The following is an 18,893-nucleotide window of genomic DNA, read 5'->3' as shown; positions in this document are numbered from 1 at the left end:
TGAGTTTGAATGGTGAGAGGCTGGAGGAAGTGAAGTGTTTTAGATATCTGGGAGTGGATCTGTCAGCGGATGGAACCATGGAAGCGGAAGTGGATCATAGGGTGGGGGAGGGGGCGAAAATTTTGGGAGCCTTGAAAAATGTGTGGAAGTCGAGAACATTATCCCGGAAAGCAAAAATGGGTATGTTTGAAGGAATAGTAGTTCCAACAATGTTGTATGGTTGCGAGGCGTGGGCTATGGATAGAGTTGTGCGCAGGAGGATGGATGTGCTGGAAATGAGATGTTTGAGGACAATGTGTGGTGTGAGGTGGTTTGATCGAGTAAGCAACGTAAGGGTAAGAGAGATGTGTGGAAATAAAAAGAGCGTGGTTGAGAGAGCAGAAGAGGGTGTTTTGAAATGGTTTGGGCACATGGAGAGAATGAGTGAGGAAAGATTGACCAAGAGGATATATGTGTCGGAGGTGGAGGGAACGAGGAGAAGAGGGAGACCAAATTGGAGGTGGAAAGATGGAGTGAAAAGGATTTTGTGTGATCGGGGCCTGAACATGCAGGAGGGTGAAAGGAGGGCAAGGAATAGAGTGAATTGGAGCGATGTGGTATACAGGGGTTGACGTGCTGTCAGTGGATTGAATCAAGGCATGTGAAGCGTCTGGGGTAAACCATGGAAGGCTGTGTAGGTATGTATATTTGCGTGTGTGGACGTGTGTATGTACATGTGTATGGGGGGGGTTGGGCCATTTCTTTCGTCTGTTTCCTTGCGCTACCTCGCAAACGCGGGAGACAGCGACAAAGTATAAAAAAAAAAAAAAAAAAAAAAATTGCTAATCAGAAAGCTGAAGCTAAGAGTAGAGACTTGCATAGTAGACACATTGAGTGAAGAAGTAAAAGAAAAAATTTAGACAATGAAAATGAATTATGGTAAGGGTTGGTAGTGTGAAGAGATCATTGGAAATGTGCATGAATAAATGTCTGTGAAAATGGCTTGGGTATGTGAAATATATATTAGACAAAAGGTTGGCAAAGAAAGAAGTTACAAAATACACGAAGTCAGACTGTGGAGGAGATGGATAGATGTAGTGCAAGAGTCAGTTTGCTGTATAGATACATTGGATATAGATGCTTAAGAAACAATTGCGATCAGGTTTGATGGAACCATTTGATGTGTGAAGGTGGAGGTGTGGTTGGAGACATTGGTTTAATGTGATGAGTCAACTTGGTATGCGAAGTGAAAAAAATGAGAATTTTTACACTAGAATGGAAGTTTATTATCCATTTAGATATATGAGACTGGCTTGGGATGTATGTCAGTGAACTGATAGTTTGTATGCACTTAATCTCTCCCATGTAAAAAACTGAAACACCTAAAGTTAATTCATGAATTGGCAGTTTACTTTCATCATAGTTCAACTGATCTATGTTTCTGGCAGCAAATCAGGTGTATCTACCTATTCCTAGATTTTTTCTTCTGTTCTGTTTTGTTTCATCTTAGTTCCTTCCAATGAATGTGTGTGATATGGTCTTTTGCTGTTTCCCTCTTTAATTAACATTTACAAGGATTAAGCTTCATGAGTCACCCCTTACTCTTTTCTCTTCCATTGCAGACAAAGCTATGACCCCTAACCTCTACAGTAAGCTGTCATAATTTTGATATCATTGTTGCACTCCTCATAACCTTCTCTGTTGGTTCTTTATGTTGTAAGTGCTCTGAACAAATTTGAGAAGCAAATTCTAGTATAAGTCCTGTAAACACATTGAATAGATTACTGAACAAATCTTTATTTGTGCTCTTAAAGCAATTTTGATATTTGCTAGTTGACACACTGTACCCATTATCATTAAGAAAATGAAGCTTGTGTGAAATAATTCAGCTCTCTCATTCATTTCAAGATCATTTGCTATGAGAGACGATGAATCTCTGATGCCAGCACAGTGGAGTTAAGGTCCCAAATTGTCTTCGAGTTTGCAGTTTACTGCAACAGTTCAGTAAGATGTTATTCATTGGGCAGTGCTGTCCAAGGGAAGGATCAAGGATTAACAGTCAGACATCAGTGGTTTCTTCAGTTGAAATGGGCTGATACCTGCTTTTAAAGCATGGGTCTCATAATCAGAAAATAAAGATATATATGGGTGTTATAAGATGTATTTTAAATCTTAAAACAGATTTTATTGGAAAGAGGAAAGCAAAGTTGTATTTCACCATATAGAATTTCCATATTATGCAATGATTGATATATGATGCTGATGCAGTGTAGAAATTATCTAGAAAACCATTTTGTATTTGGAATTTTTCTGCTTGCAATATATTAAGAAAACCTTTAAGTTTTCTGCTCGCAGTATCTTGTAAGAAAACTTTGGAGTCTGAATTTGATGAGGAAAATTCATTCTTTCAGCACAAAGTGGATGTTATGTGAAGGTCTTGGATATAACTGAAAGCTGGGAAATTTGGCAGTGGCATTGAGTCTTGTTTCCTGTCATTTTGTTTTGACCAAGTTTACAAGCATCTACTTGGTATGTGTGCTTCATCTTCTATATCCCTTTTTATCTTCATCTTTTGTGTCATTTTGTCATGAAGTTCAAGTTACTTTTTCAATTTTTACCTGCCATAAACCAGCCATGGAATTAGTTTATTTTTCAGGTGAAGCATAGATTTTTTTTTTTTTTTTTTTTACATGGTGTTTAGTAGGGGAGTTAAATGAGTGAATAGTTCATGTGTGGAAGTACCTTGAGCTTTTTAAGATTCATTCCTTTTGTGATGGTCGTTGCTTAGCAGTTAATCCTTATGCTGTAGAAAGTCTGATATTCATTGTACTTTGTGATGGAGATATTCATATTTTCTTGAAGGATATTTATATTATCTTAGGATTGATTAGGACATGATGTTCTTGATCAAATGATTTACAACTCAACTTCTTGAAAACTTGTTTGTTTGTTCTTTGAACCCTTTAAGTTGTGCTGATCCGCTGTCAGGCGTATGAGGTATGCTTGGTGTATTGTCAAGTTTTCGTAGTGAGATATTTTATATTTTCGGAAGTGTTTTTGGTGTTAAACAGATATGATTACTGAGAGCTTTTATCACTAACATTTATTATTTTGCAAGTTTTCTTGACATTTTTGGTATGACTGGCCATCTTAAAGAAAAAAGATGAAGCCTTAATGTCTGATGTGTGGAATGCCACCACAAACATTAATGTCTATATATATCTCCTTGAGCCAGAGGCAGGCTTGTCAAGAATTAGAACAGTATACTCACCAGTCACAGCGAACAGAAAATTCCATGCAGTACATGCAGCGAATCAATTGACTTCATTCTGTATGTTTCTGAGTGTGTTAGACTCATCTTGTTTTCACTTGCAAAGCATACATTTTGTTCTGTTTCACAGTACCCATTTGAAAGTTAACACCATTTCTGTTATCTCTCACCTTCAAAAGGTGATAGCCTCTTAGGTGAGAATGTTTAGGTAACTGTGTTACTAGCTTGCACATACCTTAGTGAAAAATGTCCCACCAACTCTTCCTGGCTGCACATTCGGTTCAAACCCATATCTCATAGTGTGCAAGTTGAGGGCGTTGTCACTGCACATGCAGCTTGCCTGTGTTAGTGAAATGAAATACCTTTGTTGTCTCATATATATTTGTCAGTTATTACTTCTTCATTTCTTTGTATCCTATGGTGAATTTTCTTTCTTGTTTTAGAATCTCTCTATGGAAACTGCATCTGGAAGGTGTAAGCCAACAGTCTTCTCAGCAGTCTGATGATCAGTCTAGAGTCTAACAACCCATTTTACAGGTTTTTATTTATCATCAGTTATTTGTCATGATTAATTTCTTAGTTTTGACAGTGAAATGTATTCAGACAAGACATAATGATGGCTCAGAGGCAGTAAAACTTGTAACACAATGTGTTTTGTGTCCTTATGTTTCTTCCTCCTGCTGTTGACTGTGCTGGGCATTGCTCTTATCTATGAAGGGATTCAGTCTCTTGCACGATTTTGGATATTTTGTCATGAATGAATTAAGTTGAAACTGAAAACTGCTTTTTAGAAGTATGTTCTGTCATGCAGTGAAAGTATCACTTGATGCCACAGAATGCTCTTGCGTTGGGTTTGTTTTCACTATTTGTAGTCTTGCCATATATATACTCATTTCTTTATCTCGTAAAAATGTCTAACCAGTTTTATTTCTCTTAACATTAATGGAACAGCGATGTTGTTTATATATAATTCCTCTCCTTACACATAACCCTCAAGGGTCTGAAAGTTACACTTTGACTCATGGCTTTCATCCCATGAAGTAGTTAGGGGCCATCATATCTTGTAGTGATGTCAAGAAATGACTGAAGGGAATTGGAATCGAATGTTAACAGTGCAGAATGTAGATTTCATCATTGTTTAGAACCTTATTGTTGTGGTGAATTATGATGTATTTGGTGAGAGCTTTTTATGTGGCTTTACATTTATCATTATACCATACCCCCGTAAGTGGTCATAAAGTTTTATGATTGTCTTTTTGAGAGATAGAACATATGTTTTAATGATGCACCATAACATTAAGAACAAAGGACATATATTTTGATGATGCACCATAACATTAAGAATAAGTAAAAAGACTCAGTTTTTAATTTCTCTCCAGGAACCAATCCTTGGAATCGACAGCATCTAGATATGAGTAAATTTGCAGAGCTGCCTATTAAGAGTTTTGTTCGCCTTCATTGTGGTGGAGTTGGTGTTGATTCTGACACAACTTGGAATGACATGCACACATCGTCTGCTGCAAGGATGGCTGCTGGCTGTGTTATAGATTTAGCATTTAAAGGTACAATATTGTTTTGTTGTAGCCTGAAGATACAACTTGTGGTAATTGGTTTCCGAGATCACACTAATGAATATGAAGAATGGGCACGTTATTAATTTTTTGTACTTAATTTTTTTGGTTTTACTTATTTTTCAGTTGCAACCGGAGAACTGCGTAATGGGTTTGCTCTTGTACGACCGCCTGGTCACCATGCAGAACACCAGCAGGCTATGGGCTTCTGCTTTTTTAACTCCATTGCAATTGCTGCAAGACAACTGCATCAAAAGCTTAACCTGGAAAAAATCCTCATTGTTGACTGGGTAAATTTACAGAAATGATATTTTGAAGTTATACGTTACACATCAAGTAATTTTGTTCATATCAAGTCGATGTTAGTGTGTGATGATTGTACAATAGCACCACTACCTCTCCTGGGTAGAAGGGTGGCACATTTACTCCATCGAATTGGTTTTCTCTGCCCTTTTGCCAGTCAATGGGGTTGAAGCTCAGGTCCCCAGTCCTGCAGAATTAAGTCACCCAAGGAAATTTGATGTCACTGCACTTTTGCTAAGCCTGTATAGTTGCAGCTGGAGACCCTAGTTTTGCAAAACTTATTCCCACAAAAGGAACATTTATGCACTTGATTCATGCTGAGAAAATGGGAATGTAGCTACAGATAATAGATGAATCATCATGGCGTATTATTGTCCTTTGTAGAGCAATATTGACTCGAGCTAATGAACTGGTTGTAAGCAGTTAAAGGAGTACATTCAGTAAGACAAAGGAAAAGTATTTATAAACTGAAGGGACTTGCAAGGTGTTTCCAAAATTCATTTACAATGAAATGAGGTTTCTTTATCTCAGCTTCTTGATATATATACTGTAATATTTATATTTGTTTCATAATCTTGTATGGACAGTGATGATGAAGGGGGTGGTATTGTGCACAAAAAATCAGAATGTGGAGGAACAGTGTGGATTCAGGATTGGCATAGGATGCATGTTTGCTTTGCAGAACCTTTGTGAGGGATACTGTAGAGAAAGAGAGGGATATATTTGTGGTATGTGTATATTTGGAGAGAGCATATGATATGGTGGATAGAGATTCTTTATGTAAGGTATTACAAATACGTAGTATGGAAGGAAACTACTAGCAGCAGTGAGGAGTTTCTATTAAGAGGGTAAGGCATTGATACTGTTAGGAAGAAAGGCTGGTGAGTGGCTCCTCATGAAGGTGGGTCTGTGTACAGGGTGTTTGATGTCACAATGACTTTGATCTGTTTTTGGATGGGATGGTAATGCAGTTAGATTAGGGGGTTGGGGGTGCATCAGTTGCTGTTTGCTGACCACTAGACCACAGAAACTCAGGTGTGAGGCAGGTTGATCTTGTAAGGAGTGACATTATAAGGGAAAGATGCAGTAGTAAATTCTGTCTGATTAGGAGAGCTGATCAGGGTGGGCTGAAATGGTTTTGACAGAGAGGATGTGTGAAGAAAGGCTGACTTGCAGGATCAAGTGTCAGAAAAGGAGGGAGCAAGGGGGAGCTGAATGACTTGAAGGAAAGGGAAGGAAGCTTTCAGGTGTTAGGGCTTGAACATTCGTGAGGACTGGAAACATCATTGATATAGAAATAACTGGATCAATTTGGTACATGTGGGAGACATTATGCTTAACCTGGTTGTGTGAAGTTGTTAAAATAGAACATGGAGTGGTGCCTAGTTTTAGGCCACAGATAATATGGGCTGGTTTTAATACATTGTGTATGACATCTAGAGAGAGGGGAAAAGTCTGTTGTTTGGCTGTAGGTTACGTTATCATGTCAGTGTGGGAGAGACGTGTAGAAAAACGTGCTGATTCAGGATCTGTGTCTGAGTTACCGGTACTTTTATATTGGCAATATTGTACTAAGGAGAACAAAATAGCAAATTTTTGAAATTCTGATAAATTCTCTTCTTTTGCCACAGGATGTTCACCATGGGAATGGGACCCAGTCTATGTTTTACGATGATCCACACATCTTGTACATTTCCATGCATCGGTACGATGATGGGAGCTTCTTTCCTGGCACTGGTTCTCCCACTGAGGTCAGTTTTTCATATCTGCATTGAATAGGGATGGAATATGTTTTGCTGAGGCCTATTCATCACTAGGTAGATTTTACCTTTATAGGAGAACTTCAGTGGGAAAATTTATTATTATTTACTGGATCTTCTTTGTTTCAAAGTTTTTGAATAAATAAAAGCAATTTACTCATTTTGTTTGGTTATTTATTTTCATTATTGACTTACAGGTTGGTGAGGGCGATGGTTATGGCTTTAATGTTAATATTGCCTACTCAGGTGGCCTCAGTCCTCCAATGGGAGATGCTGAATATATGGCTGCTTTCAGAAGCATTGTTATGCCCATCGCTAAGGTAAGAAAACTTTCATCAGAGACAGTGAAATTAGATGAGGTTACTATTCTTATGACAGCAAAAGTATTTAGTTTAAGTTTCTAGAGATACTGTTAACGGATAGGTCATGAAGTGATGAAATGAAAGTTGAGTTTGAATTGAAGGGTAAAGAATTCAGATTATGAATTTAGTGTAGAAATATTGTGCATTGTATATGGTAGTTAACATTTACAGTTTGTGCTTTTATTTACTTCATTTAATGTAACCTGCCTGATGTACTTACTACTTCTACCTAATGTTCCTTCCTAGTACTTCTATCTATTGTTTATTCAATTTTGCCAAAAGGGAGGGCTAGCATGTAGCATTAATTGCAGGGAAATATAGAGTTTCGATGAATGAGTTTTGTGAGTTGAGTGTTGTCGTGTTGTATGACAAGGAGAGACTGTATGTTTGTGGACAGAATGCCAGTCGTCCACATGTGGGTTAGGCAGAAAGAAAAGACAGCTACTTGATTCAGAGGAGTGCAGCTTGACTACTATTAAAGTGCTGGCTCACTTTGCAGTCTTCACTAACCTACCCAATACCACGTCAGTTAGTACTGGTAATATACCTTCCTGATCTGTAGCTTGAGTGTCATAAACCGTAGCTCACATACTCTGATTTCTATGTATGAAAACTTTTTGGTTCATTCTTTTCACGTATGATAATATATCTTCAAGAACATCTTGTTGTATCAGAATTTAGCATGGTTTTAGAAATTTCATACTGGTAAGAATACTGTACGTGTGTAGAAGGCTTTCCTATTGACATTGTTGATGTTTAGATAATGAAGATACAAGTGTTTAGCTACAAAAGGTTGTATTCTTTGTACAGTAGTTTTTCATCCCTATACAAATGTGGAAGAAAGGTGGTCAGTAAGATATGACCTAGCATAGGATGTTCCCTTAGTTATGCTAATTAAGTGTTTTTATTTTACAGGACTTTGATCCAGACATAGTGTTAGTGAGTGCAGGGTTTGATGCAGCTGATGGCCATCCTTCACCTTTAGGGGGGTACAAAGTTTCTGCCAGCTGCTTTGGTCAAATGACTAAACAATTAATGACACTTGCAAGGGGCAAGGTAGGTACTGCCTATGTGTATGAATTCATTTTGTTCTTGTCTGATATGTTTATCAAAGTAGTGCTCACAGAATTCCTCCTTAATACCTTAATTGGCCTTTTTTGTTTTTTGTTTTTAAAAGATTGCTCTATACTAGTATTGCTTTGGTACACATATTCCTCCATTTTGTCAAACTACCTTGTCATAGATCATCCCTCTGTTAATTTTTTTTCAAGTCCCTTAATACGAAATGCCCACTGCAGCAAATTATCATCTTTTAGTACTATATATATATATATATATATATATATATATATATATATATATATATATATATATATATATATCGAGGATGTAAGGCATGTGTACGTGTAGGAAGAGAGGAAAGTGATTGGTTCTCAGTGAATGTAGGTTTGCGGCAGGGGTGTGTGATGTCTCCATGGTTGTTTAATTTGTTTATGGATGGGGTTGTTAGGGAGGTAAATGCAAGAGTTTTGGAAAGAGGGGCAAGTATGAAGTCTGTTGGGGATGAGAGAGCTTGGGAAGTGAGTCAGTTGTTGTTCGCTGATGATACAGCGCTGGTGGCTGATTCATGTGAGAAACTGCAGAAGCTGGTGACTGAGTTTGGAAAAGTGTGTGGAAGAAGAAAGTTAAGAGTAAATGTGAATAAGAGCAAGGTTATTAGGTACAGTAGGGTTGAGGGTCAAGTCAATTGGGAGGTGAGTTTGAATGGAGAAAAACTGGAGGAAGTGAAGTGTTTTAGATATCTGGGAGTGGATCTGGCAGCGGATGGAACCATGGAAGCGGAAGTGGATCATAGGGTGGGGGAGGGGGCGAAAATCCTGGGGGCCTTGAAGAATGTGTGGAAGTCGGGAACATTATCTCGGAAAGCAAAAATGGGTATGTTTGAAGGAATAGTGGTTCCAACAATGTTGTATGGTTGCGAGGCGTGGGCTGTGGATAGAGTTGTGCGCAGGAGGATGGATGTGCTGGAAATGAGATGTTTGAGGACAATGTGTGGTGTGAGGTGGTTTGATCGAGTGAGCAACGTAAGGGTAAGAGAGATGTGTGGAAATAAAAAGAGCGTGGTTGAGAGAGCAGAAGAGGGTGTTTTGAAGTGGTTTGGGCACATGGAGAGGATGAGTGAGGAAAGATTGACCAAGAGGATATATGTGTCGGAGGTGGAGGGAACAAGGAGAAGAGGGAGACCAAATTGGAGGTGGAAAGATGGAGTGAAAAAGATTTTGTGTGATCGGGGCCTGAACATGCAGGAGGGTGAAAGGAGGGCAAGGAATAGAGTGAATTGGAGCGATGTGGTATACCGGGGTTGACGTGCTGTCAGTGGATTGAAGCAGGGCATGTGAAGCGTCTGGGGTAAACCATGGAAAGCTGTGTAGGTATGTATATTTGCGTGTGTGGACGTATGTATATACATGTGTATGGGGGGGGGGTTGGGCCATTTCTTTCGTCTGTTTCCTTGCGCTACCTCGCAAACGCGGGAGACAGCGACAAAGTATAATAAAAAAATATATATATATATATATATATATATATATATATATATATATATTATCCCTGGGGATAGGGGAGCAAGAATACTTCCCACGTATTCCCTGCGTGTCGTGGAAGGCGACTAAAAGGGGAGGGAGCGGGGGCTGGAAATCCTCCCCTCTCGTTTTTTTTTTAATTTTCCAAAAGAAGGAACAGAGAATTGGGCCAGGTGAGGGTAGTCCCTCAAAGGCTCAGTCCTCTGTTCTTAACGCTACCTCGCTAATGCGGGAAATGGCGATTAGTTTGAAAGAAATATATATATATATATATATATGTCATTCAGATTAAGGTAATGCATGCAGAATACCCCCTTAATATTTCATTTGCTGACCCTCAACACATCTTCAAGTATTACAGACCCAGCAGCAACACCCAAAACACTGTAGAGTTCTTAATGAATGCTTAGCATATAAGTGAATTATTCACCCCTTGACAGTGGAAATGGAGTGAAAAGAGGGTTGCCTTAGTGAGCAAGTTTACCAGTTAGTACACTTGAAGAATGGTTCAGAAGAAGTTATAAAAACATGAAAAGTTAGGAGGGAAAATATCTAGAAGAAAGTGGAGTTCAAGAAAATTAAGTAAACTAATTTTCCTCAAGTCATTTTCTTTATTAGAAGACTAATGTTTTCCCAGGTGGTGGCCACTGTGTTGCTTATATTACTGTGTAGAGTTTGCAGTGAAATACTTCTCTTGCTGCATCCAGTTCCTGAGTAGATTTCTTTCACTCTGATTTTTCTCAGCATTATGGAGTTTCTCAAATCTGGAATTGGCATATAATTGGTTGATATAGCTTTGGAAAGTATTATGTAATAGTTTAGTGAAAAAAATTTTACTTTTTATCAGGTGGTGTTAGCTCTTGAGGGAGGTTATAATCTGGCCAGTATATGTGATGCAACTGAAGCTTGTGTACGAACCCTTACTAGTGATGAGCCTCCACCTCTTTCTGAACATGAAATGACGAGACCTCCATGCCAGAATGCTATTGAAACATTACAAAATGTAATTGGTGTTCAGGTAAGGAAATTTAGATTTACTTCATAACACCTGTTATGATGTGTTCTTTGTTTCCCTCTGTATTTCTTAATCTACTGAGTGAGCCCCTCTCTTATGCCCGCCTCGATTTTTTTCCAGTAGCATTAAGTGGGAGACAGTATCAAATACCTTGTGGTGGTCCAAGAAGACAGTCCACCAACTCCTCTCATTCCTTTAGGCTAATGCTTATTGCATCACAGAAATCCAGAGGACACTTATAAACTATGTTGGCTTTCACTTGGGTAGATTTTTTGTATTTATTGGTATTCATCCATTTACTCTCATGATTGTCTTTTTGTTACACACTGAGCATATGATGTTATATATTTCTCATTACCATTTTCTGAAATAAGTGTCCCCTTTCATCAGGTTTCAAAATATCTCATGTGACATGTTGATTACTTATTTGAATTTCTTGAATTCATAGGGCTAGATTTCGTCTGAACCATGTGCCTCATATGGCTCAAGATTCCTTAATAGCCTACTGAGATATATTTTGATAGTGGTAATATGTCCTTCACTTAGAAAATACAGAATTCAATAGTTAGCTCCTTACATATATCCTTTTCTCTTTCAATGACCCTTCCATCTGAAACCTTAAGTCCAAGTCTGATTATTTTTTATCAGCTGAAAGTTATGGAACTGTTCAGATTATCGTTTGTCTTATACATGCTGTTTTATTAGAGTTTCTCTCTTCCCCCTCCCATACTGTAGGTATTCATTTCCTGTTCTGTGATATCCTTGAAATGCTATATGCTTGTTCTGTGTTTTAAATATTCTTTAGTAATAATTCTTGATTTTTGTATTTCTTGTTGACAATTTTTAAAACATCTCTCGTCACTGACTTTTTTCCATATTCTAATGTCGATAATCATCCATTGATTCTTTCATTGCAGACTTCACAGAATGTCTTGTAACACATTTCCATACTGTGATTCTGGAATCCCAGTCGAAGTTTATTTTCTGAAAAATTCATAAGCTGTATAGTTTCTTTCCTTGCGTTTTCTTTTGTGAATTTTATTCCTCTGTGATACCAGTGTAATTTTTTCACTTACCGCACAGGCAAATGGGAGCTCAGTGTGATGCTTCCCAAGTCAATTAAGATAGCTTTTGTCTTTTACTGGTAGTGTTGTCAAGTGATGTCCTCATAATGAAGATTTTCCTGTAGATTTTCTGATTATTTTTAATTATATTTTTTTGCCTTTGCAAATCTAGTTGGTCTTGATTTCTGTTTAATTTGGATGTCTTGTGTGAAGAATTTTTCCATCCTGACACTTTTATTATTATCATTGGATAATTTATCCAGTTTGTCAAAACTGTTTCAGAAGAGTACATACTATCAAAACAATTAGGTAGGCCTTTCTTACTTATGTTTTTTCCATTATAGTATGTTAGAAAGGTCAGTCCTTCACCATTAGTCCTTGAGACTTAAGGTAGTCACCTATTAAAGAGCCAGTTGTCATCCTGTCTTCTCACTCCTTCCTTACTACTTGTTTTTTAGGAATGATACTATATGTGCATATATGTTTTGGGATATGACATTAGAATGACAGGTTTAGTTTCTTTTATTCAGTATACAAACTCTAGTTCTCTGTTTTTGTTATTTTTTTGCTAATAATAGTGTTCATATCCACAAATGTTAGCTCCTCCATCTCATTTTATATTTTGGGTGTTCTTACAATGCTGTTCTGGTTGTCCTTATCTTTTCACAAGTGTCTATGATAGCCATGACACTCCATGGCTATCATATTCCATTCCCAAAGTGAACTGTAGAATGTAACCCTTTTGTCATAAATGCATTTTCATGTTCTTTTTGCTTTATTTCATGGACTGTACCTTTCATGTTCACTACCCATTGTAGTTTTTCTTTTCTTTTTCTCTTCTGGTTTGCCCTCTCTTCTTTTGAATGAATATGGTCACCATCCTTTCTTGATAGCATCACTGAATTGTATCTTATCTTTATACCTTTTGTTAATGAAGTCTTTATATAATCTACCATACTCAGTTTCTAGCTAACTCCATGAGTATGTTCTACTCTGATTCATTGTTTTTAACCCTGGCCAATATTAAGAGCGTTCATATTTGATGTACACACACAATAAACAGTTTTATGTTGTACTGTATATTTACACTCATTTTTCTATAGCAGAATATTTATCCTTCTGATGTTTTTTTTTCTCTGAACAGAGTGGTCACTGGCCAGTAGTGCGTCGACAGAGTGGGATGATCTCGTTATCAGTGGTAGAAGCTCAGGGACGTGAGGAAGAGCAGGAGACAGTGTCTGCTATGGCTTCACTCAGAGTTGATCCTCAGAATCCTCAGACTCAGTATGTAAATTAGTTTTGCTTAAGATTTTAGGGAGCAGAGATAAGAAGGGAGGGAATGAGATGGAGATGAAACTGTTGACAATACAATTTAGGTCAGCTTCAGGGTAAATGCTTTGATGATGTACTTAAGAAGACACCACCAGGGATCCTCTTGCCCAAAAGGAGACATCCTCGCTCTTCTCCTGCACAGAGCTCATCAACAAACTATACCTGGCCACATTTTAGGACCATGAGTCAAAACCCAATATTACTTAAATTATTCCTTCATTGGAGAATGTTATCCCATCTGTTACCCCCCTGCTGTGGAAACTGGCTGGTAGGCTTACCCCCAATCCTGTACCACTCACATACATCCACTATCCCAAACCCCATCACCAAAAAATAATTATACTTTGATATGTAATAGTTCCCTCTGGAGAGTGGATTGATTTCCAGTGGAGAGATTGGATTAATTTCCAGTGCACATCTCTCCCCCCTCTGTAAATTAGTCCTCATTGCTCTGGACATGTAGCAATTACTCAGGCAACACCACTCAACTTTAATCTGAATTCTGAGTATTACTGCCACTCTGACCCCTAGTCACTCATTAAGTGGAGGTAACACCACTCAACTTTAATCTATATCCTGAGTATTACTGCCACTCTGACCCCTTGTCACTCACTAAGTGGTACTAAACTTCACTAAGCTAATGCCAAGAGCACGTATACACTCAACCCTCATCCAAGAAACCAGACTTCCATCCTGATTCACTCTCCTTCTCTTCTATAACTACACAACCATTAAAAAAGATAAACAGCATTAACAAGGTGGAGGACTTAAAACACTTGTTCATGGCATGATAGTGACATACCTGAAATTTCAACCACAAAAATTAGACTGTGTAATATCTGCTACAACATTATCAACATATAAATATGCTGCCCCATCACCTGCCCTCCAAGATGCTTTTCCAAAGTCCTGAATATATTGCACCCATTACTTTTCTGTACGGAGATTATTGTATCCATCACTCTTCTTGGTTCAATACTCACTCCCAAGATCCCTGAAGTGAGCTATGTTTAAACCAAATACACTTTATCATCATTCTTGATCATTGTAACCAGTCAACCAGACTTCCAACACATAACATCTAACAGCCAACATCGCAGCATAGTACGTACAGGGACCATCTGGTTCATGCTACATAGGCTGTTCCCTGACTAACTATGCATTTTGCTTATGCTTCACCTAACCACATAAGCTCCTCCCAGCCCCCATACTTCAATAGCCTACACTCAAAAATCCCCCCCGCTCATAAGGAACACCACATTGATGAATCAGTGACAAACACAACTGCCTCCCAGTCCAGTCTTAAATGCCATTACATTAGATGTACACTGACTTTACATTCCCCAGACATGTATGAGCCACACTTTCATGTTAATGCTGTGGACACCACCTGTCTTTTCAGTATTACAGACATTGAGTCAGGATATCTCAAGACCCTTTATTTCCAAGATGAAGCTTCCACTTTAAAGACAATGAACATCTTTTTCTTAACTGCCATGAACTCACTCCACCAGTGAGTACAATGGGCTCTGCAGGAGCTCCTTAAAATGGGGTCCTGAGACCAGAGTGAGTGTTATCCTTAGGGAAGGGGAAAAGAGTTCTACCCACATATCACCTGTGTGTCATAAGGTTGACAAAGATGGTCAGGAAGGGGGTGGGTGGGGTTGCCTAAAAATCACCTGCACTTATATTATGACTATTTGTTAATTTTCTTTAACATTCACCTTCTTAGACACTTTGAACCTCATTACCTTCTTCCAGATTACCAGTACGGCTCTTACAATGCTGGGTCTACTGGTGATGTCTTGTACGTGACCCACCTTTGGTATTTTTGTATAAAGATTTTAGTGAATCACTTGTCATGACCCATGGCATCTCCAGAGCATTTAACAGAGTGTGATATGAGGTATTGCTTACTAAACTTCCTTCTTTTGGCTTTTCTGCTTCTCTCTGTTTGGTAATGCTTAATTTTCTTTCCACTCACTTCATTTTGGTAATTTTTGAAGGACCAGCTTCTCCTTCTTACCCTGTCAACATTGGTGCTCCTCAGCATTTTGTCCTCATGCCTAACTGTTTTTTCCTTTTTATAAAAGTCTTTCTTTAACTTTTTGCTCTTCAGTCTTTTATTGTACATACTTCATTTCTTTTTCCTGTTCCCCCTCACTGTAATACTTTTTTATTTAGTGTGTATGCGCTCATTTAGGACCTAAGGAGCATACATGAAAGGGGTTGCAGTAACCCAGTTGAATTCAGTGATTCAAAAATACGATTTCTACCCATAACTCTTTTGAATCTGAATAATTTTCTATTGTCAGATTTCAGAACACTTCATTCATATATTGGGCACAACCATATACTCCTGTCTCTTCTAGAAATCCCACCTACTGAGCAAAGCATAATTTGCTTATGAAGTTTGGTGTTTTGTTTAGTTGTTTCATTTATTTTCTTGCAAGCAGGTGTTCCATATTTACAGGGGTTTCTTTTACCCCAGTATGGAGTACTGCATGAATATCTGGGATTCCTCTTCTTTCACTTTTGTCGTAGTCTGAGTGTACTCAAAGTTATTTCAGTCACTGCTCTTGTCAGCTGTTTCTTTTTGTCCTAGTCCCCTGAGACCTGGACCAACAGCACATTTCTATCCTCTGCTTCTTATCGCTGCTGTGTAGAGTCCAGCCACACAAGGGTTGGCTGATATGATACCTCCTTTCTTTTTGTAGAAAAGCTGTGGAATTTCTTCTGACTTTTGTCTTTTCCTCTGCCTGTAACCTTTCCACCTTTAAGAGTTGAATCAACAAACAGCTAAGGAGCTTGAGTTCATCCTTGTTGCATTTTATCTTCATGTACTTTATCTAACCTTTCATCGGATTTAGTCTTTATTGGGTTATGCTTGCATCATATCAGCTGCAGTAAAATAATAGGGATAAACAAATGAACAAAGCAAGTATTTTTCTTTGAAGACTCTGTTCTTGATGCTATCTTGTTAAGCTAAGAAAGGTGACACTTTTTTCCATGCTTTTTTTCTGTCTTATGCATTAGTGAGTTATACTGGAAAAGACAAAGAAATATCCTTCTTTACCTTCCTCCCCTTCCTGCCCAAGCAGTGTAGCTTCATAAGTAGACAACTGAGTCATAAAGGAAGGAACTTTGCTTGGCTTCTTACTAACATGAAATTTTGATTTTGTTTACATGATTATCTCAAGTCATCTTATAACCACTATCAGTTGAATAAAACTTAAATGGATTTTAAGCCATTTATATCTTCTTTGCAGGAGCCCAGAACCGCCTTCACAAAGTTCAGCCAATGAAAACACTAATGATGAGGAAGAGCCAATGGAGGAGGATACTGAAGTGAAGTAACAGACAATAAAAGTGAAATACTGAGAGCATTAATGAAATCTGGAAGATGTGCATCCAGAGAAGCTCTGCTACCATTTCCGAGCCTCCGCCGCCTCCTCCCAGAAGCTGCGAAGTGGTCAACTGTGCTTGCATTTCAGGGCACTGCCAAAACACCCTTTTGGTGAAGGGTTGTAAGGCATGTGCCTCTTAGCCGAATGACCAGTGATATTTAGTGTTAAATTGTTCCGGTGTGGTAGATGTGTATGCATCTGCGGTGATGAAAACTGTAATGTGTAAGCAGTGGTGGTCTGTGGTGATAATGTCGAGTGGTCCTGATGCTCGACAGCAGTGTCTGAGACAGTCCCCAGCTTGGGTAGAGCACTGTAACTTATCAGGCAATGATGTGAGTCATGATGTGATGTCTGCCCAGTTTTCACGTGTGGGCTTGTTCGACGAACCAAAGATTAGCTAGATTTTTATGATGTGCATACATGTTGTCTTAAATTTCTTAAGGTTGTAGTGTTCCATAGGTAGACAGGCTGGAATATCCAGTCATATTTATTGCTGAACCACATTTATTTTCATTACATATTATCAAAGAGTAAGTTTGTATGTACTGCTGGTAGGCAGTTTCCTGACTGAATGTGCAGCCCAGTGCAAATGTTTCTCAGAATGTAATGTACCATTTCATTGGACCAGCCTCCAGCTAAATCATGACACCTTAATCAATACTTGTGCCAACACTTGACAGAGGTTTTCTGTTGACAAACTTAACTTTGAAGATGTTGTTAGTATTCATATAGTGTTTAGTAGATAAATGTATAATAAACATATATATATAAATATATATATATATTATATATATTCAATTTTATGTATTTCAGATTTTATTTGTTCACCTCACCTGATGGTGTAAATTCATGTCACTTAAGTGCACAAAAACATGTTACTTGCAAGCCTTACTTGATAGCGGGAAGGTTGGGTGGTACCCGCTTGTCAGAGAATGGACATGTCATCATTGAGTACCCCAGTGGTGTTGAGGTGTGGGGTTATTCCGGATTCCCACCTTGTGCAAATCGGGTTACAGTGCTCATTTTTCCACACTACTGCCTTTCTGTATCTCATCACCCAGTGTAACTCTAACCATAGAGGCCAAATTATCTGGAGGGTGAGGGACCCATTGCCTTGCTGGGACTTGTACAATTTGATACTTTTACACCGGGCTCATGAGCGCTAGTCAGAATCACAACCCCTTGTCCAGTGTCAGTGAGGCCTCAAGATGTGTTCTGTTATTGAGCTCAAAGCTCTATGGTAAAGAGCCAGCCAGTTATGGGGTTTCAGGAAGGCTTGAGTGTCCCACCCGTACCCTGTATCTTGTCCTTGTATGGCCACGGTGTCACATAATAAACTGGCATATGTTCAACAGGTCCAACACTTTTCTTATCCCAACCAGGACATTCAGAAGTGTAATGTTGGATATCTGTATCATTTTGTCAGCTTTACATTTTTGTTATCATTTTCTGGTCATATCCAATTCTTCTGTCTCCATTTTGTATTCAAAGTGAAGTTTCAGGATAACTGTGTCTTAATGCATATAGCCATTGTCATATGAACCATTTGGGGCATGAACACTGATTTTTAGAGTGTACTTGTGTAATGTTAGAGTAACTGTTTTAACACTTATAACATCTTTTATTTGTGATTAGGAATAGGGTTAAAGAACAGTTTTGTGTTTGCCACAGTTGTATGCTGTCTTAAGTAACTGATATTTCATGTTCTGTTTCAAAAGCTTACACACTTGACATCATAAAGAAGATATTGGAATGTGTAGTATATGCTATAGTACAATTGATTAACCAGCTTTTGTAAGATCTTTTATGTTTGCCATGTTGGCTTCCAGAAGTTGGTAACCTCCAAAGAGTGCAAGTTTTGTATAACCAAAAATGCTGAATGAATCCAAAAAAGTTGAAAGGAAGAGAAGAGGGAAGTTCATATGTGTATTGGTATACCTTATAAGGAGAAGTTACTCTTTTTGACTCAGAATCTTTACATTTTCTAATATGTTATTTATATGTGAGTGAATGTGGTCTTTTTCGGTCTGTTTCTGGCATTACTTGTTCATTTTGGAAATGACAAAAAGTGTGAAAGAAAGAGATATAGCTTAGGTTTCTATTATCCCTGTGGTGAGATGATAAATAGTGGAGCAAACAATGAATATGAAACCTTCAAGGAGCATGCTTTTGAGTTAATTGAATGAAACCTGGAAATGAAGGGTCATGTTAGTAATTCCCATAGAGAGGTACATTATCAATTGGAGA

General features: G+C 38.2%; 1 protein-coding gene across 17 annotated transcripts in view; it reads left to right on the top strand.

Moving 5' to 3' along the window:
• The window catches only part of HDAC4 (histone deacetylase 4), a 245,157-nt gene extending 227,159 nt beyond the window's left edge, over window positions 1–17,998 (top strand). For all 17 annotated transcript variants that reach the window (XM_071662021.1, XM_071662018.1, XM_071662020.1 and 14 more), the window contains 8 exons: window positions 4,630–4,812; window positions 4,948–5,111; window positions 6,756–6,875; window positions 7,082–7,204; window positions 8,162–8,302; window positions 10,676–10,846; window positions 13,052–13,191; window positions 16,509–17,998. In XM_071662021.1, the coding sequence (XP_071518122.1) occupies window positions 4,630–4,812; window positions 4,948–5,111; window positions 6,756–6,875; window positions 7,082–7,204; window positions 8,162–8,302; window positions 10,676–10,846; window positions 13,052–13,191; window positions 16,509–16,596 (1,130 nt within the window). In that variant the 3' untranslated portion in view covers window positions 16,597–17,998. The remainder of the gene's footprint in view (window positions 1–4,629; window positions 4,813–4,947; window positions 5,112–6,755; window positions 6,876–7,081; window positions 7,205–8,161; window positions 8,303–10,675; window positions 10,847–13,051; window positions 13,192–16,508) is intronic.
• Window positions 17,999–18,893: the final 895 nt, after the last annotated feature.

This window comes from Panulirus ornatus, chromosome 5 (assembly GCF_036320965.1).
Source record: "Panulirus ornatus isolate Po-2019 chromosome 5, ASM3632096v1, whole genome shotgun sequence".
Taxonomy (NCBI): domain Eukaryota; kingdom Metazoa; phylum Arthropoda; class Malacostraca; order Decapoda; family Palinuridae; genus Panulirus; species Panulirus ornatus.
Note: the sequence above shows the minus strand (reverse complement) of the source record. Positions and strands in the feature narration are given on the sequence as shown.